This window comes from Hyla sarda, chromosome 8 (genome assembly GCF_029499605.1).
Source record: "Hyla sarda isolate aHylSar1 chromosome 8, aHylSar1.hap1, whole genome shotgun sequence".
NCBI classification, from domain to species: domain Eukaryota; kingdom Metazoa; phylum Chordata; class Amphibia; order Anura; family Hylidae; genus Hyla; species Hyla sarda.
In genome coordinates this window covers 20,837,828-20,851,775 of record NC_079196.1, presented here as the reverse complement: position 1 = coordinate 20,851,775, position 13,948 = coordinate 20,837,828, and the positions used below count along the sequence as shown (strand labels likewise).

The window sequence follows — 13,948 nt, the reverse complement described above, 5'->3', positions numbered from 1 at the left end:
CCGAGAGACAGAGAGAGAGAGCGCCCGCCCCTAACCCGAGAGACAGAGAGAGAGAGCGCCCGCCCCTAACCCGAGAGACAGAGAGAGAGAGCGCCCGCCCCTAACCCGAGAGACAGAGAGAGAGAGCGCCCGCCCCTAACCCGAGAGACAGAGAGAGAGAGCGCCCGCCCCTAACCCGAGAGACAGAGAGAGAGAGCGCCCGCCCCTAACCCGAGAGACAGAGAGAGAGAGCGCCCGCCCCTAACCCGAGAGACAGAGAGAGAGAGCGCCCGCCCCTAACCCGAGAGACAGAGAGAGAGAGCGCCCGCCCCTAACCCGAGAGACAGAGAGAGAGAGCGCCCGCCCCTAACCCGAGAGACAGAGAGAGAGAGCGCCCGTCCCTAACCCGAGAGACAGAGCGCCCGTCCCTAACCCGAGAGACAGAGCGCCCGTCCCTAACCCGAGAGACAGAGCGCCCGTCCCTAACCCGAGAGACAGAGCGCCCGCCCCTAACCCGAGAGACAGAGCGCCCGCCCCTAACCCGAGAGACAGAGCGCCCGCCCCTACCCCGAGAGAGAGAGAGCCCGCCCCTACCCCGAGAGAGAGAGAGAGCCCGCCCCTACCCCGAGAGAGAGAGAGCCCGCCCCTACCCCGAGAGAGAGAGAGCCCGCCCCTACCCCGAGAGAGAGAGAGCCCGCCCCTACCCCGAGAGAGAGAGAGCCCGCCCCTACCCCGAGAGAGAGAGAGCCCGCCCCTACCCCGAGAGAGAGAGAGAGCCCGCCCCTACCCAACCCGAGAGAGAGAGAGAGAGCCCGCCCCAACCCAACCCGAGAGAGAGAGAGAGCCCGCCCCAACCCAACCCGAGAGAGAGAGAGAGCCCGCCCCAACCCAACCCGAGAGAGAGAGAGAGCCCGCCCCAACCCAACCCGAGAGAGAGAACCCGCCCCAACCCAACCCGAGAGAGAGAGAGAACCCGCCCCAACCCAACCCGAGAGAGAGAGAGAGCCCGCCCCAACCCAACCCGAGAGAGAGAGAGCCCGCCCCAACCCAACCCGAGAGAGAGAGAGCCCGCCCCCAACCCAACCCGAGAGAGAGAGCCCGCCCCAACCCAACCCGAGAGAGAGAGAGAGCCCGCCCCAACCCAACCCGAGAGAGAGAGAGAACCCGCCCCAACCCAACCCGAGAGAGAGAACCCGCCCCAACCCAACCCGAGAGAGAGAGAGAACCCGCCCCAACCCAACCCGAGAGAGAGAGAGAGCCCGCCCCAACCCAACCCGAGAGAGAGAGAGCCCGCCCCCAACCCAACCCGAGAGAGAGAGCCCGCCCCAACCCAACCCGAGAGAGAGAGCCCGCCCCAACCCAACCCGAGAGAGAGAGCCCGCCCCAACCCAACCCGAGAGAGAGAGCCCGCCCCAACCCGAGAGAGAGAGCCCGCCCCAACCCAAGAGAGAGAGCCCGCCCCAACCCAAGAGAGAGAGCCCGCCCCAACCCAAGAGAGAGAGCCGGCCCCAACCCAAGAGAGAGAGCCCGCCCCAACCCAAGAGAGAGAGCCCGCCCCAACCCAAGAGAGAGAGCCCGCCCCAACCCAAGAGAGAGAGCCCGCCCCAACCCAAGAGAGAGAGCCCGCCCCAACCCAAGAGAGAGAGCCCGCCCCAACCCAAGAGAGAGAGCCCGCCAGTTTCATACTGGGTGAAGGCTGCCATAAACAAGTGTCAGCCAAATCAACCAAAATTAGAAGTATTGGCTGACTAATGTTTATAGAGGCTTTTGACTGTTAAGAAAGATCAGGCGTGTTGAATTTCAACAGACTGATTATTTAGTTCTCAGGGAGATAAGCCACCACCAGAGGAGTTTATCAATGACCTACTCATACATTCTCTATTGTAAATACACAAATGCGTCCACGTGTATTACAGATTAGTAAAATGAACAGCCAAGGGCATGTCACAGAGAAGCCAATGGTAAGTCCTGAGGTGTAAGGGAGGACGTTCTCACATGAGATGTGAGGGCAAGCAAGGGCCCATCCCCTCCTCAGTGAACTGCATGCATTGTGAGCAGCAGAAACAAGGGAATCAGGAGCCATAAAAGGATTTAAAGGAGTACTCCAGCAAAAGTTAAAGGGGTACTCCACTGGAAAAAAAAATTTTAATCAACTGGTGCCAGAAAGTTAAACAGATTTGCAAATTACTTCTATTTAAATCTTAATCATTCCAGTACTTATCAGCTGCTGTATGCTCTACAGGAAGTTCTTTTCTCTTTTTAATTTATTTTCTTTCTGACCACAGTGCTCTCTGCTGACACCTCTGTCCATTTTAGGAACTGTCCAGAGTACAAGCAAATCCCCATAGCAAACCTCTCCTGCTCAGGACAGTGCCTAAAATGGACAGAGGTGTCAGCAGAGAGCACTGTGGTCAGACAAAGGAAATTTAAAAAGAAAAGAATTTCCTGTGGAGCATACAGCAGCTGATAAGTACTGGAAGGATTAAGAAAATCTGTTTAACTTTCTGGCACCAGTTGATTTAAAAAATAAAATAAAATAGGTTTTCCAGTGAAGTACCCCTTTATCCAAAGGTGTCAGATCGCCGGGGTCCCACTGCTGGGGACCCCGGGGATCGCTGCTGCAGCACCCCGCTATCATTACTGCGCAGAGCGAGATCGCCCTGCACGTAATGACGGGCAATACATGGGCCGGAGCATCGTTACGTCATGGCTCCGCCCCTCGTGACATCACGGCCCGCCCCCGTCAATACAAGTCTATGGGCAGTCGTCACGCCCCCTACCATAGACTTGCATTAAGGGGACGGGCCGTGATGTCATGAGGGGTGGAGCCATGACGTCACGCTGCTCCGGCCCCTGTATCGCCCGTCATTACGCACAGAGCGAACTCGCTCTGTGCTGTAATGATAGCGGGGTGCTGCAGCGGCGATCCCCGGGGTCCCCGGCAGCGGGACCGCGGCGATCTGACATCTTATCCCCTATCCTTTGGATAGGGGATAAGATGCCAGGGGCGGAGTACCCCTTTAACTTATCCCCTTTCCACAGGATAGGGGATAAGTAGCTGATCACGGGGGGTCTGACTGCTGGGACTCCCTGCGATCTCCAGGACAGGTCCCCAGCTCTCTATCGTAGACAGCACACACTCCATTTATTTCTATGGTAGCGCCGATGATGCCCGAGTGCCATACTCAGACCTTTTTGGTGCTTCTTCTTTGCAGCACGCGCTCCTCACTGAGTGGCGCCTCCCATTCTGGAGATCACATGGGGCCAAGCGGTCTGATCCCCATGCGCTCAGCTACTAATTAATTTTTGCCATAGTTCTCCTTTAAGTACAGGGACGGGATCAGCACCAGGTAAAGAGTAAGGCTGTAGAATTATTTATTCATTTCTATCTTGTAACAGGTACACTTTAAAGGGGTACTCTGGTGGAAAACTTTTTTTTTTTTTTTTTATCAACTGGTGCCAGAAAGTTAAACAGATTTGTAAATTACTTATATTAAAAAAAAAAAAAAAAATCTTAATCCTTTCAGTACTTATTAGCTGCTGAATACTACAGAGAAAATTATTTTCTTTTTGGGACACAGAGCTCTCTGCTGACATCACAAGCACAGTGCTCTCTGCTGACACCTCTGTCCATTTTAGGAACTGTCCAGAGCAGCATATGTTTGCTATGGGGATTTTCTCCTACTCTGGACAGTTCTTAAAATGGACAGAGATGTCAGCAGAGAGCACTGTGGTCATGATGTCAGCAGAGAGCTCTGTGTTCCAAAAGAAAATAATTTCCTCTGTAGTATTCAGCAGCTAATAAGTACTGGAAGGATTAAGATTTTTTTTTTTTTTTTTAATAGAAGTAATTTACAAATCTGTTTAACTTTCTGGAACCAGTTGATTAAAAAAAAAAAAAAAAAAAGTTTTCCATTGGAGTACCCCTTTAAAACAGTCATTTTAAATTTTTTTTTTTAAACACAAACTGCTATTATCTCAGGATCTCATAATTCCCTGCTAGCTTTGCAGCCATATATATCTATACTCTAAAGCAGTGGTCTTCAACCTGCGGACCTCCAGATGTTGCAAAACTACAACTCCCAGCATGCCCGGACAGCCAACGGCTGTCCGGGCATGCTGGAAGTTGTAGTTTTGCAACATCTGGAGGTCCGCAGGTTGAAGACCACTGCTGTACAGGTTTGGGAGCACAAATGTGACACAATGGGCGGGTAATTGGAGCACTAATAGTTAATTGCCGTTCATACACTGCTTCTATTGTATCCGGAAAATATCAGCTAAAGGTCAGATGTAATCCTCACCCCCATCTACACCTTGGGATTATCTCCCATCAGATATTCTGAGATCAAAGCAATGACTGGTACTGGTAACACCGGCCTTGGCCACGTTCCCGTGGCTCCTTATCGAAACACTAAAAGCACTAATTACACGTCACCCGGGTCAATAATAAGAATTACCAGCCCATTTACCATTGTCCTTTTATCCGTTTCCTCTTTGTGGTTTACAGCTCGCCATTGCAGCCGAGGACACCCAGTTCTCAACCTGAAATGAATAAAAACAAATCAGAAATCGTAAACCTGAACTGTAGCGGGAACATATAACATCTATATATATCTCGCTCTCTCTCTCTCTCTCCACCCCCCTCCCTCTCTCTCTCTCTCTCTCCACCCCCCCCTCTCTCTCTCTCACCCCCCCCCCCCCCTCTCTCTCTCTTCACCCCCCCCCCTCTCTCTCTCACCCCCCCCTCTCTCTCTCTCACCCCCCCCCCCTCTCTCTCTCACTTCACCCCCCCCCCCTCTCTCTCTTCACCCCCCCCCCTCTCTCTCTCTTCACCCCCCCCCCTCTCACTCTCTCTCACCCACCCCCCTCACTCTCTTCACCCCCCCCTCTCTCTCTCACTTCACCCCCCCCCCTTCCTCTCTCTCATCACCCCCCCCCCTTCCTCACACTCTCACCCCCCCTCCTCTCTCTCATCACCCCCCCCCACTCTCACACTCACCCCCCCCTCCTCTCTCTCTCACCCCCCCCTCCTCTCACTCTTCACCCCCCCCCTCCACTCTCTCTTCACCCCCCCCTCCACTCTCTTCTCACCCCCCCCCTCCTCACTCTATCTCACCCCCCCCCCTTCCTCTCTCTCTCTCTTCACCCCCCCCCCTCTCTCTCTCTCTCTTCACCCCCCTCCCCTCTCTCTCTCTCTCTTCACCCCCCCCTCTCTCTCTCTCTTCACCCCCCCCTCTCTCTCTCTCTCTTCACCCCCCCTCTCTCTCTCTCTCTTCACCCCCCCTCTCTCTCTCTCTCTTCACCCCCCCCTCTCTCTCTCTTCACCCCCTCCTCTCTCTCTCTTCACCCCCCCTCTCTCTCTCTCACCCCCCCTCTCTCTCTCTCCACCCCCCCCCCCTCTCTCTCTCTCTCTCCACCCCCCCCCCCTCTCTCTCTCTCTTCACCCCCCCTCTCTCTCTCTTCACCCCCCCTCTCTCTCTCTCCACCCCCCCCTCTCTCTCTCTCTCTCCACCCCCCCCCCTCTCTCTCTCTCTCCACCCCCCCCCCCTCTCTCTCTCTCTCTCCACCCCCCCCCCCCTCTCTCTCTCTCCACCCCCCCCCCCTCTCTCTCTCTCTCTCCACCCCCCCTCTCTCTCTCTCTCCACCCCCCCCCCTCTCTCTCTCTCTCCACCCCCCCCTCTCTCTCTCTCTCCACCCCCCCCCCTCTCTCTCTCTCTCCACCCCCCCCTCTCTCTCTCTCTCCACCCCCCCCTCTCTCTCTCTCTCTCTCCACCCCCTCTCTCTCTCTCTCTCCACCCCTCTCTCTCTCTCTCTCCACCCCCTCCTCTCTCTCTCTCTCTCCACCCCCTCCTCTCTCTCTCTCCACCCCCCTCCTCTCTCTCTCTCTCTCTCCACCCCCCCCCTCTCTCTCTCTCTCTCTCTCTCTCTCTCTCTCCACCCCCTCCCTCTCTCTCTCTCTCTCCACCCCCTCCTCTCTCTCTCTCTCTCCACCCCCTCCTCTCTCTCTCTCTCCACCCCCCCCCCTCTCTCTCTCTCCACCCCCCCCCCTCTCTCTCTCTCTCTCTCTCTCTCTCCACCCCCCCCCCCCCCTCTCTCTCCACACCCCCCCCCCTCTCTCTCTCTCTCCACCCCCCCCTCTCTCTCTCTCTCTCTCCACCCCCCCCTCTCTCCTCTCTCCACCCCCCCCTCTCTCTCTCTCCACCCCCCCTCTCTCTCTCTCCACCCACCCTCTCTCTCTCTCCACCCCTCTCTCTCTCCCCCTCCCCCTATATATCTATATATATATGATCCGTGATTGTAATGTTTGTAGAAGGTGTAGAAAAGCACAGACAGCTCAGAAGGTAGAGACGGTGCCAAATATATGACCTTCTAGTAAAGAGAAGGCAAATAATTCAAGACAAACTAAAGGCGTCAATGGTTTAGTTGTGCGTTGGTTTTCTTAATCACAGACAGGATCCATTAAAGGGGTATTCCGGCCATAGACATCTTATCCCATATCCAAACGATCTCTGATCGCGGGGAGACCCCATGCGATCTCGGTGCAGCACCCCGAATTCTATGCCAGGCTGCTGCTCCAGTCTCGGAGACCTCTGTTTCTGGGGCTGGAGACTTAATGTCACACCCCCTCATGACGTCACGCCACGCTCCCTCCATTCATGTCTTTGGGAGGGGGCGTGATGATGAAGAGGTTTGTTACGGGGATTTGCTCCTACTCTGGACAGTTCCTGGCACAGACAAAGGTGGCAGCAGAGAGCACTGTGGTCAGACTGGAAAGAACTAAACTTCCTGTGGAGCACACAGCAGCTGATAAGTACTGGAAGGATTAAGTTTTTTTAATAGAAGTAATTTACAAATCTGTATAACTTTCTGGAACCAGGGGGATTTGAAAAAAAAAAAAAAAATTATAATTATTTTCCACCGGAGTACCCCTTTAATTGTCACCAATTGGGACACTCTGCTCTATAACCCCTTAAGGACTCAGCCCATTTGGGCCATAATTTTATTTTTACGTTTTCGTTTTTTCCTACTCGCCTTCAAAAAAAATCATAACTAGTATGAGGGCTTGTTTTTTGCGCGACCAGTTGTCTGTTGTAATGCCATCACTCACTTTACCATAAAATGTATGGCGCAACCCAAAAAATACTATTTGTGTGGTGAAATTAAAAAGAAAAGCGCAATTTTGCTATTTTTGGAAGGTTTCGTTTTCATGCAGTACAATTTACGTTAAAAATGACATAAGTTCTTTATTCTTTGGGTCAATACGATTAAAATGATACCCATGATAACATACTTTTCTATTACTGTTGCGCTAAAAAAAAAAAACGCTAACTTTTTAACCAAATTAGTACGTTTAAAATCCCCCTATTTTGAAGACCTATAACCTTTTCATTTTTCCATATACCGTATATACTCGAGTATAAGCCGACCCGAATATAAGCCGAGGCCCCTAATTTTACCCCAATAACCCAGGAAAAGTTATTGACTCGACTATAAGCCTAGGGTGGGAAATACATCATCCCCCCTGTCATCATCCAGACCCCCGTCATTAACACCCTCATCATCATCATCATCATCACCCTGTCATCATCATCACCTGTCATCATCCCCCCCTTCATCATTACCCTGTCATCATCCCCCCTTCATCATTACCCTGTCATCATCCCACACCACCCCCTTCATCATCACCGCTTGTCAATGTCTGATTTAACAGTGGTCTTCAACCTGCGGACCTCCAGATGTTTCAAAACTACAACTCCCAGCATGCCCGGACAGCCGATGGCTGTCCGGGCATGCTGGGAGTTGTAGTTTTGAAACATCTGGAGGTCCGCAGGTTGAAGACCACTGAGGGCGGAGAGAGTTCACTCGAGTATAAGCCGAGGGGGGGTGTTTTCAGCACGAAAAATCGTGCTGAAAAACTCTGCTTATACTCGAGTATATACGGTAAGTGGCGGTATGAGGGCTCATTTTTTGTGCCGTTTTTATTGATACCATATTTGCTTATATAAAACTTTTAATACATTCTTAATAAAAAACATTTTTGGAATAAGCTGAGGGCAATCAGATCATCCATTTTAGTGACCGCGATGCTGCAGATGTCGTGATCTGTATTGATCACGGCATCTGAGGGGTTAATTGCGGACATCCGCGCTATTGCGGTATGTCGGCCATTACGGGCGGTTCCCTGGCTGCTATCAGCAGCCGGGACCTGCCGCACATGACCAGAGCATCGCTCCGATTGTCGCGGTTATGTATAGGACGTAAATGTACGTCCTGGTGTGTTAAGTGCCAGCTCACCAGGACGTACATTTACTTCCTGCGTCGTTAAGGGGTTAAAAAGCTTTTCTTCTGAGGATGGATGTGGACATGAATCTTTTCTTTGACTACATTGTATTCTTGGACACAAGCGTTGGGGGGAGTGAGGGCTGTCACACTCTAGTGAGTAGTCACTCTTGCGGAGAACTTAGATCCTCATGTTTCACTATCAAGGTAAGTCGACACGTGCAAAAGCTTCCGCTCATGTGCAGAACTGCAGCCCGTTTTGGAGGCGCTTGTCATGAAGCCCCCCTTTATTTTAACAGGAGCTTCACAGCCTGAGCACCTGGAACATGTCACTCGCTTTTTTATTGCGAATGAGGAACCAGGCGGAAAAGTGTGTTTTTTTTTTTTTTTTAAAGTTGAGGCAGTTTGTCATGTGGAAATTAGCGCAATTTTGCATTAAAAGCCACCTGCTTTTTACTAATATGGACATGTCACAATACCAAATTTGAGTGTTTCCTCCTTTTATGGTGCAGGTTCAGCACCGATTGTATATTAAAGGGGTAATCCGCTGGAAAACTCTCTGCTGACACCTCTGTCCATATCAGGAACTGTCCAGAGTAGGAGCAAATCCCCATAGCAAACCTCTCCTGCTCTGGACAGTTCCTGACATGGACAGAGGTGTCAGCAGAGAGCACTGTGGTCTGACAGAAAGGAACTTCAAAAAGGAAATAACTTCCTCTGTAGTATACAGCAGCTGATAAGTACTGGAAGGATTAAGATTTTTTTAATAGAAGTAATTTACAAATATGTTTAACTTTCTGGCACCAGTTGATTTAAAAAAAAAAAAAAAAATGTTTTCCAGCGGAGTACCCCTTTAACAACAAGCCTGGGGTAACAAAAAAACAAAAAACAAAAAAAAAAACACACACACACCCCTATTAACGGTTCCATCCCTAAATACATACAAAATAAAAATATAAATGTATAAATGCAGGTGACCTCCAAAATTCATAATGGACTGCTGACAGAATTATTCTTATGAAAACATATTAGCACTCCCTCCTCAACATGTTTCACTGTGAGAACAGCATCATCAGAAGGCTAGAATGCCATTAGTAGTCTTTTCCTTATAGCACCTTGATGACAAAGTTGACAGAGCAAAACATGTTGGGTAAGGCTTGCTAATATGTTTTAATAAAGATGAGAGAGATAAGTCAAAAGCACGCTAAGGCACTGTATTAAAACATTAGCAAGCCCTGCCCAAGGTCAACCATTGCCTTCTTGCCTCCCGGTGACACTGTTTTCACAGTGAAACATGTTGAGGAGGGCGTGCAAGTATGTGCTTTAGTGTTCTTGTGACCTATATCTCCAATCTTTATTATAACATATTAGCACGCCTTCCACAACATGTTTTGCTGTGACAACAGTATCATCAGCAGCAGGTTGGAAGGTAATAGCTGCCCTTACCTTCTAGTCCCCCCTGATGACACTATTGTCACAGCAAAACCTCTTGAGCAGGGCAAGTTAATGTGTTTCAATACAGTGCTGCAGCCACTTGTCAGATTGGACTGTTAATAGGTTTTGTATTTGGGCATTTGGTTTATTGGTTAATGTAGTTACCGCATTTATCAGATATCAGAGCAATCTTTAGTGCTAAGGGGGTACTCCGCTGCTCAGCGTTTGAAACCAACTGTTCCTAACGCTGGAGTCAGGAGATCGTGACGTCATAGCCCCACCCTCATGACATCACGTCCCGCCCCCCTCAATGCAAGTCTACGGGAGGGGGCGTGACAGCCGTCACGCCCCCTCCCATAGGCTTGCATTGAGGGGGCGGGGCTATGACATCACGATCTCCCGGCTCCAGCGTTAGGAACAGTTGGTTTCAAAGGCTGAGCAGCGGGGCTATGACACCATGAGGGGGGAGGGGCTATGACATCACGAGCTACCGGTTCCGGCTCCAGCGTTCGGAACAGTTTGTTTCAAATGCTGAGCAGCGGAGCACCCCTTTAAGATCACAGCTCAGAGTATAAGAAAACGTCGGCTTATAATGAAGGAAGCTTCCCGGGAGATGAAGAAGAAGCTGCAGAAAGCTTTGACTTTACTTTAAATTTCTTATTTGTTTTGCAAAGAGACAGAAGTAGAGATGAGCGAACTTACAGTAAATTCGATTCGTCACGAACTTCTCGGCTCGGCAGTTGATGTCTTATCCTGCATAAATTAGTTCAGCTTTCAGGTGCTCCGGTGGGCTGGAAAAGGTGGATACAGTCCTAGGAAAGAGTCTCCTAGGACTGTACCCACCTTTTCCAGCCCACAGGAGCACCTGAAAGCTGAACTAATTTATGCAGGATAAGTCATCAACTGCCGAGCCGAGAAGTTTGTGACGAATCGAATTTACTGTAAGTTCGCTCATCTCTAGACAGAAGCATTCGCTTCCTTCTTTACAATTCTATATAATTCAAAATATTTGATGCAAAGGATTTGATGCAGATTTTATGCTGTGTTCAGTCAATTCGTTTACAATTAACTCTGCAGCTTCAAATTCTGTACATCAAATATGCGCAGGATACTGTAGGTGTGAAGAGTCATATGTGGCGCATCCGCAGCATATTTCACGTGAGCTCCCTGCTGTTCCCGTTCGTTGCAGCAATCCACTACTGCTACGAGCAGACACACAGGGATCTAGGAGTCTGTAGTAAATTTTGAGCGCATGCGCAATTTACTCACGGACATAGCGGTCGCCCCCCTTGCTTCCTGAGCTAGGCTGAGAGCGGCTGCGCACAGTTTACTAAAGACTCACAGATGCCTGTGTGTCTGCTCGTAGTAGTGGAATGCTGCTATGAGCAGCCACGAGAGCACACTGGAACAGCAGGAAGCTCATTGTAGGGGCGGAAATCGGCACACCCTCAGTGTCAAATACGCTGCGGATGCGCTACATGTGACCCTACCCTTAGGGTGTATTCACATGTACAGCATTCTGTGCATATTAGATGCTGCAGATTGCAATGTAAACTGCGGCCGAGCAGATGTTGCAAAACTACAACTCCCAGCATGACCGGACAGCCGTCGGCTGTCCGGGCATGCTGGGAGTTGTAGTTTTGCAACATTTGTAGGGCCATAGTTTGGAGACCAGACAATTCTAGAAATGCATTTAAAAAAACATTGTAGAACACATATACATAAAATATAGTAATACTGTTATCTTACTGCAACGGCAGTAAAACTGCGGGCTTACAAAACTACAACTCCCAGCATGCCGAGACAGTCAATGGCTGACACTGATTTAGAATAGCATTTCCCAAACCTGAAGCTCTCCAGATGATGCAGAACTACAACTCTCAGCATGCCCTGACAGCCTTAACCCCTTAAGGACCAGGCCCATTTTGGCCTTAAGGACCAGACCAATTTAATTAGCATTTTAGTTTTTTCCTCCTCACCTTCTAAAAATCATAACTCTCTTATATTTCCATCCACAGACCCATATGAGGGCTTGTTTTTTGCGTCACCAATTGTACTTTGTAATGACATCACTTATTTTACCATAAAATGTACGGCGCAACCAAACAAATATTATTTATGTGGGAAAATTTAAAAGAAAACCGCAATTTAGCAAATTTTGGAAGGTTTTGTTTTCACGCTGTACACTTTCCGGTAAAAATGACATGTTTTCTTTATTCTGTGGGTCAATACGATTAAAATGATACCCATGATTATATTCTTTTCTATAATTGTAAAGCTTAAAAAAATCTCAAACCATTTTAACAAAATTTGTATGTTTGAAATTGCCCTATTTTGACTACCGTATATGGGGCGATATGAGGGCTCATTTTTTGCGCCGTGATCTGTAGTTTTTATCAATATCACTTTTGCTTAGGTTTTATTTTTTATAAATTTTTTTGGAATAAAATGTGACAAAAAAGCAGCAATTTCTGACTTTTTTTTTTACGTTTACGCCGTTCACCGTATGGGATGATTAACAATATATTTTAATAGTTCAGACTTTTACGCACGCGGCGATACCAAATATGTGTATAAATTATTTTTTTTTTAACGCTTTTTGGGGGGTAAAATGGGAAAAACTGACATTTTACTTTTTTATTGGGGGAGGGGATTTTTCACATTTTTGTACTTTTTTATTTTAATTTTTTTTTTATTTAATTTAATTTAATTTATTTATTTTTTACACTTTATGTCCCCATAGGGGACTATTCATTGCAATCAGTTGATTGCTAATACTGTGCAGTGCTGTGTATAGGACATAGCACTGCTCAGTATTATCGGTCATCTTCTGCTCTGGTCTGCTCGATCACAGACCAGAGCAGAAGACCCCGGGAGACGGCTGGAGCCCGGTGAGGGGACCTCCGGACGCCATGCTGGATGATCGGATCCCCGCGGCAGCACCGCAGGCGATCAGATTATCCGTTCAAAGTACCGCAATGCCGCAGATGCCGTGATCTGTATTGATCACGGCATCGGATGGGTTAATGGCGGACATCCGCGCGATCGCGGATGTCGGCCATCACCGGCAGGTACCTGGCTGCTGATAGCAGCCGGGACCTGCCGGGCATGATGCGAGCACAGCTCTGGTGCTCGCGATCATGTCGGTGCGTAAATGTACGTCATAGTGCGTTAAGTACCACGTCACCATGACGTACATTTACGTCCATTGTCGTTAAGGGGTATTCCGGTGGGGGGGGGGGGGGGGGGAATTTATCAACTAGCTCCAGAAAGTTAAACAGATTTGCTCCTACTCTGGACAGTTCCTGAGACAGACAGGTGTCAGCAGAGAGCGCTGTGGTCAGACCAAAAAGAACAACTCAACTTCAGAAGCTGATAAGTACTGGTAGGATGAAATTTTTTTTTTTTTAATAGAAGTAATTTACTAATCTGTTTAACTTTCTGGAGCCAGTTGATAAAACCCGAGTACCCCTTTAACCCCTTAAGGACGCACACTAAGCTGACTCAGGAACAACTATAAAAGCAGTACGAGCCCCTGCCCAAACACCACCTCGTATCTCAGCTTCCATAATCTGAGTAAGGGTACGGTCACACCTACGCAGATTTGATGCGCAGAATTTTCTGCTGCAGATTTCAATGTAAACTAATCTGCTGTTACAAATCCTGAGCATTAAATCTGCGCAGGATCCTGTACCTATGAACGTAACCTAAAGTAGAATTTTTACCCCTAATGTATGGGCACACGACGCAGATCTGGAAAACTACTATAATGGCAAAAAAAAAAAAAAAAGCCTCGTAACAATGAACAAACATTTGCAGCTCATTAAAGATGGCTGCCGCACAGCTGTATGTACCAGCGGGGAAGGGCGGGGAGAGCGGAGGCCATGCGCTCGCTATTGTTTGCTAAAAAGACCAAAACAGGCAAATTAATCTCTCGAAACAGCGGCGTCCGAAAAGAAGAAAAAAAAAAACCTGCGCTGCGCAGTCAGCTGCACCGACTAATGGAGCGGAATTGGGAACAAATTACGCGGCCAAATCTAATTCTTCATTTATTTCTTCTCTCCCCCAGGGAGCTAAAAGGCTGGTGTACAATGGACGCGCAGCACCTGCAGCCCGCGCCTTCTCTGTGAGGTGAAAAATGAGGTTTTCTGTAGAATACGGATAAGAAAGGGTTGAAACCCGAAACTATAATCCACGACGGAATGAGGTTTGTGCAATGAAGGCCATTTTACAATCTACAACGGAAAGAACACAA

At 49.0% G+C, this 13,948-nt stretch overlaps 1 protein-coding gene across 1 annotated transcript in view; it reads right to left on the bottom strand.

The window, feature by feature from the left end:
• The window catches only part of MGAT5 (alpha-1,6-mannosylglycoprotein 6-beta-N-acetylglucosaminyltransferase), a 138,604-nt gene that overhangs the window by 47,159 nt on the left and 77,497 nt on the right, over positions 1-13,948 (bottom strand). Inside the window, exons 5-6 of the mRNA XM_056536619.1 lie at positions 6,311-6,348; positions 4,449-4,521 (exon numbers count right to left, since the gene is read on the bottom strand). Of these exons, the coding sequence (XP_056392594.1) occupies positions 4,449-4,521; positions 6,311-6,348 (111 nt within the window). The remainder of the gene's footprint in view (positions 1-4,448; positions 4,522-6,310; positions 6,349-13,948) is intronic.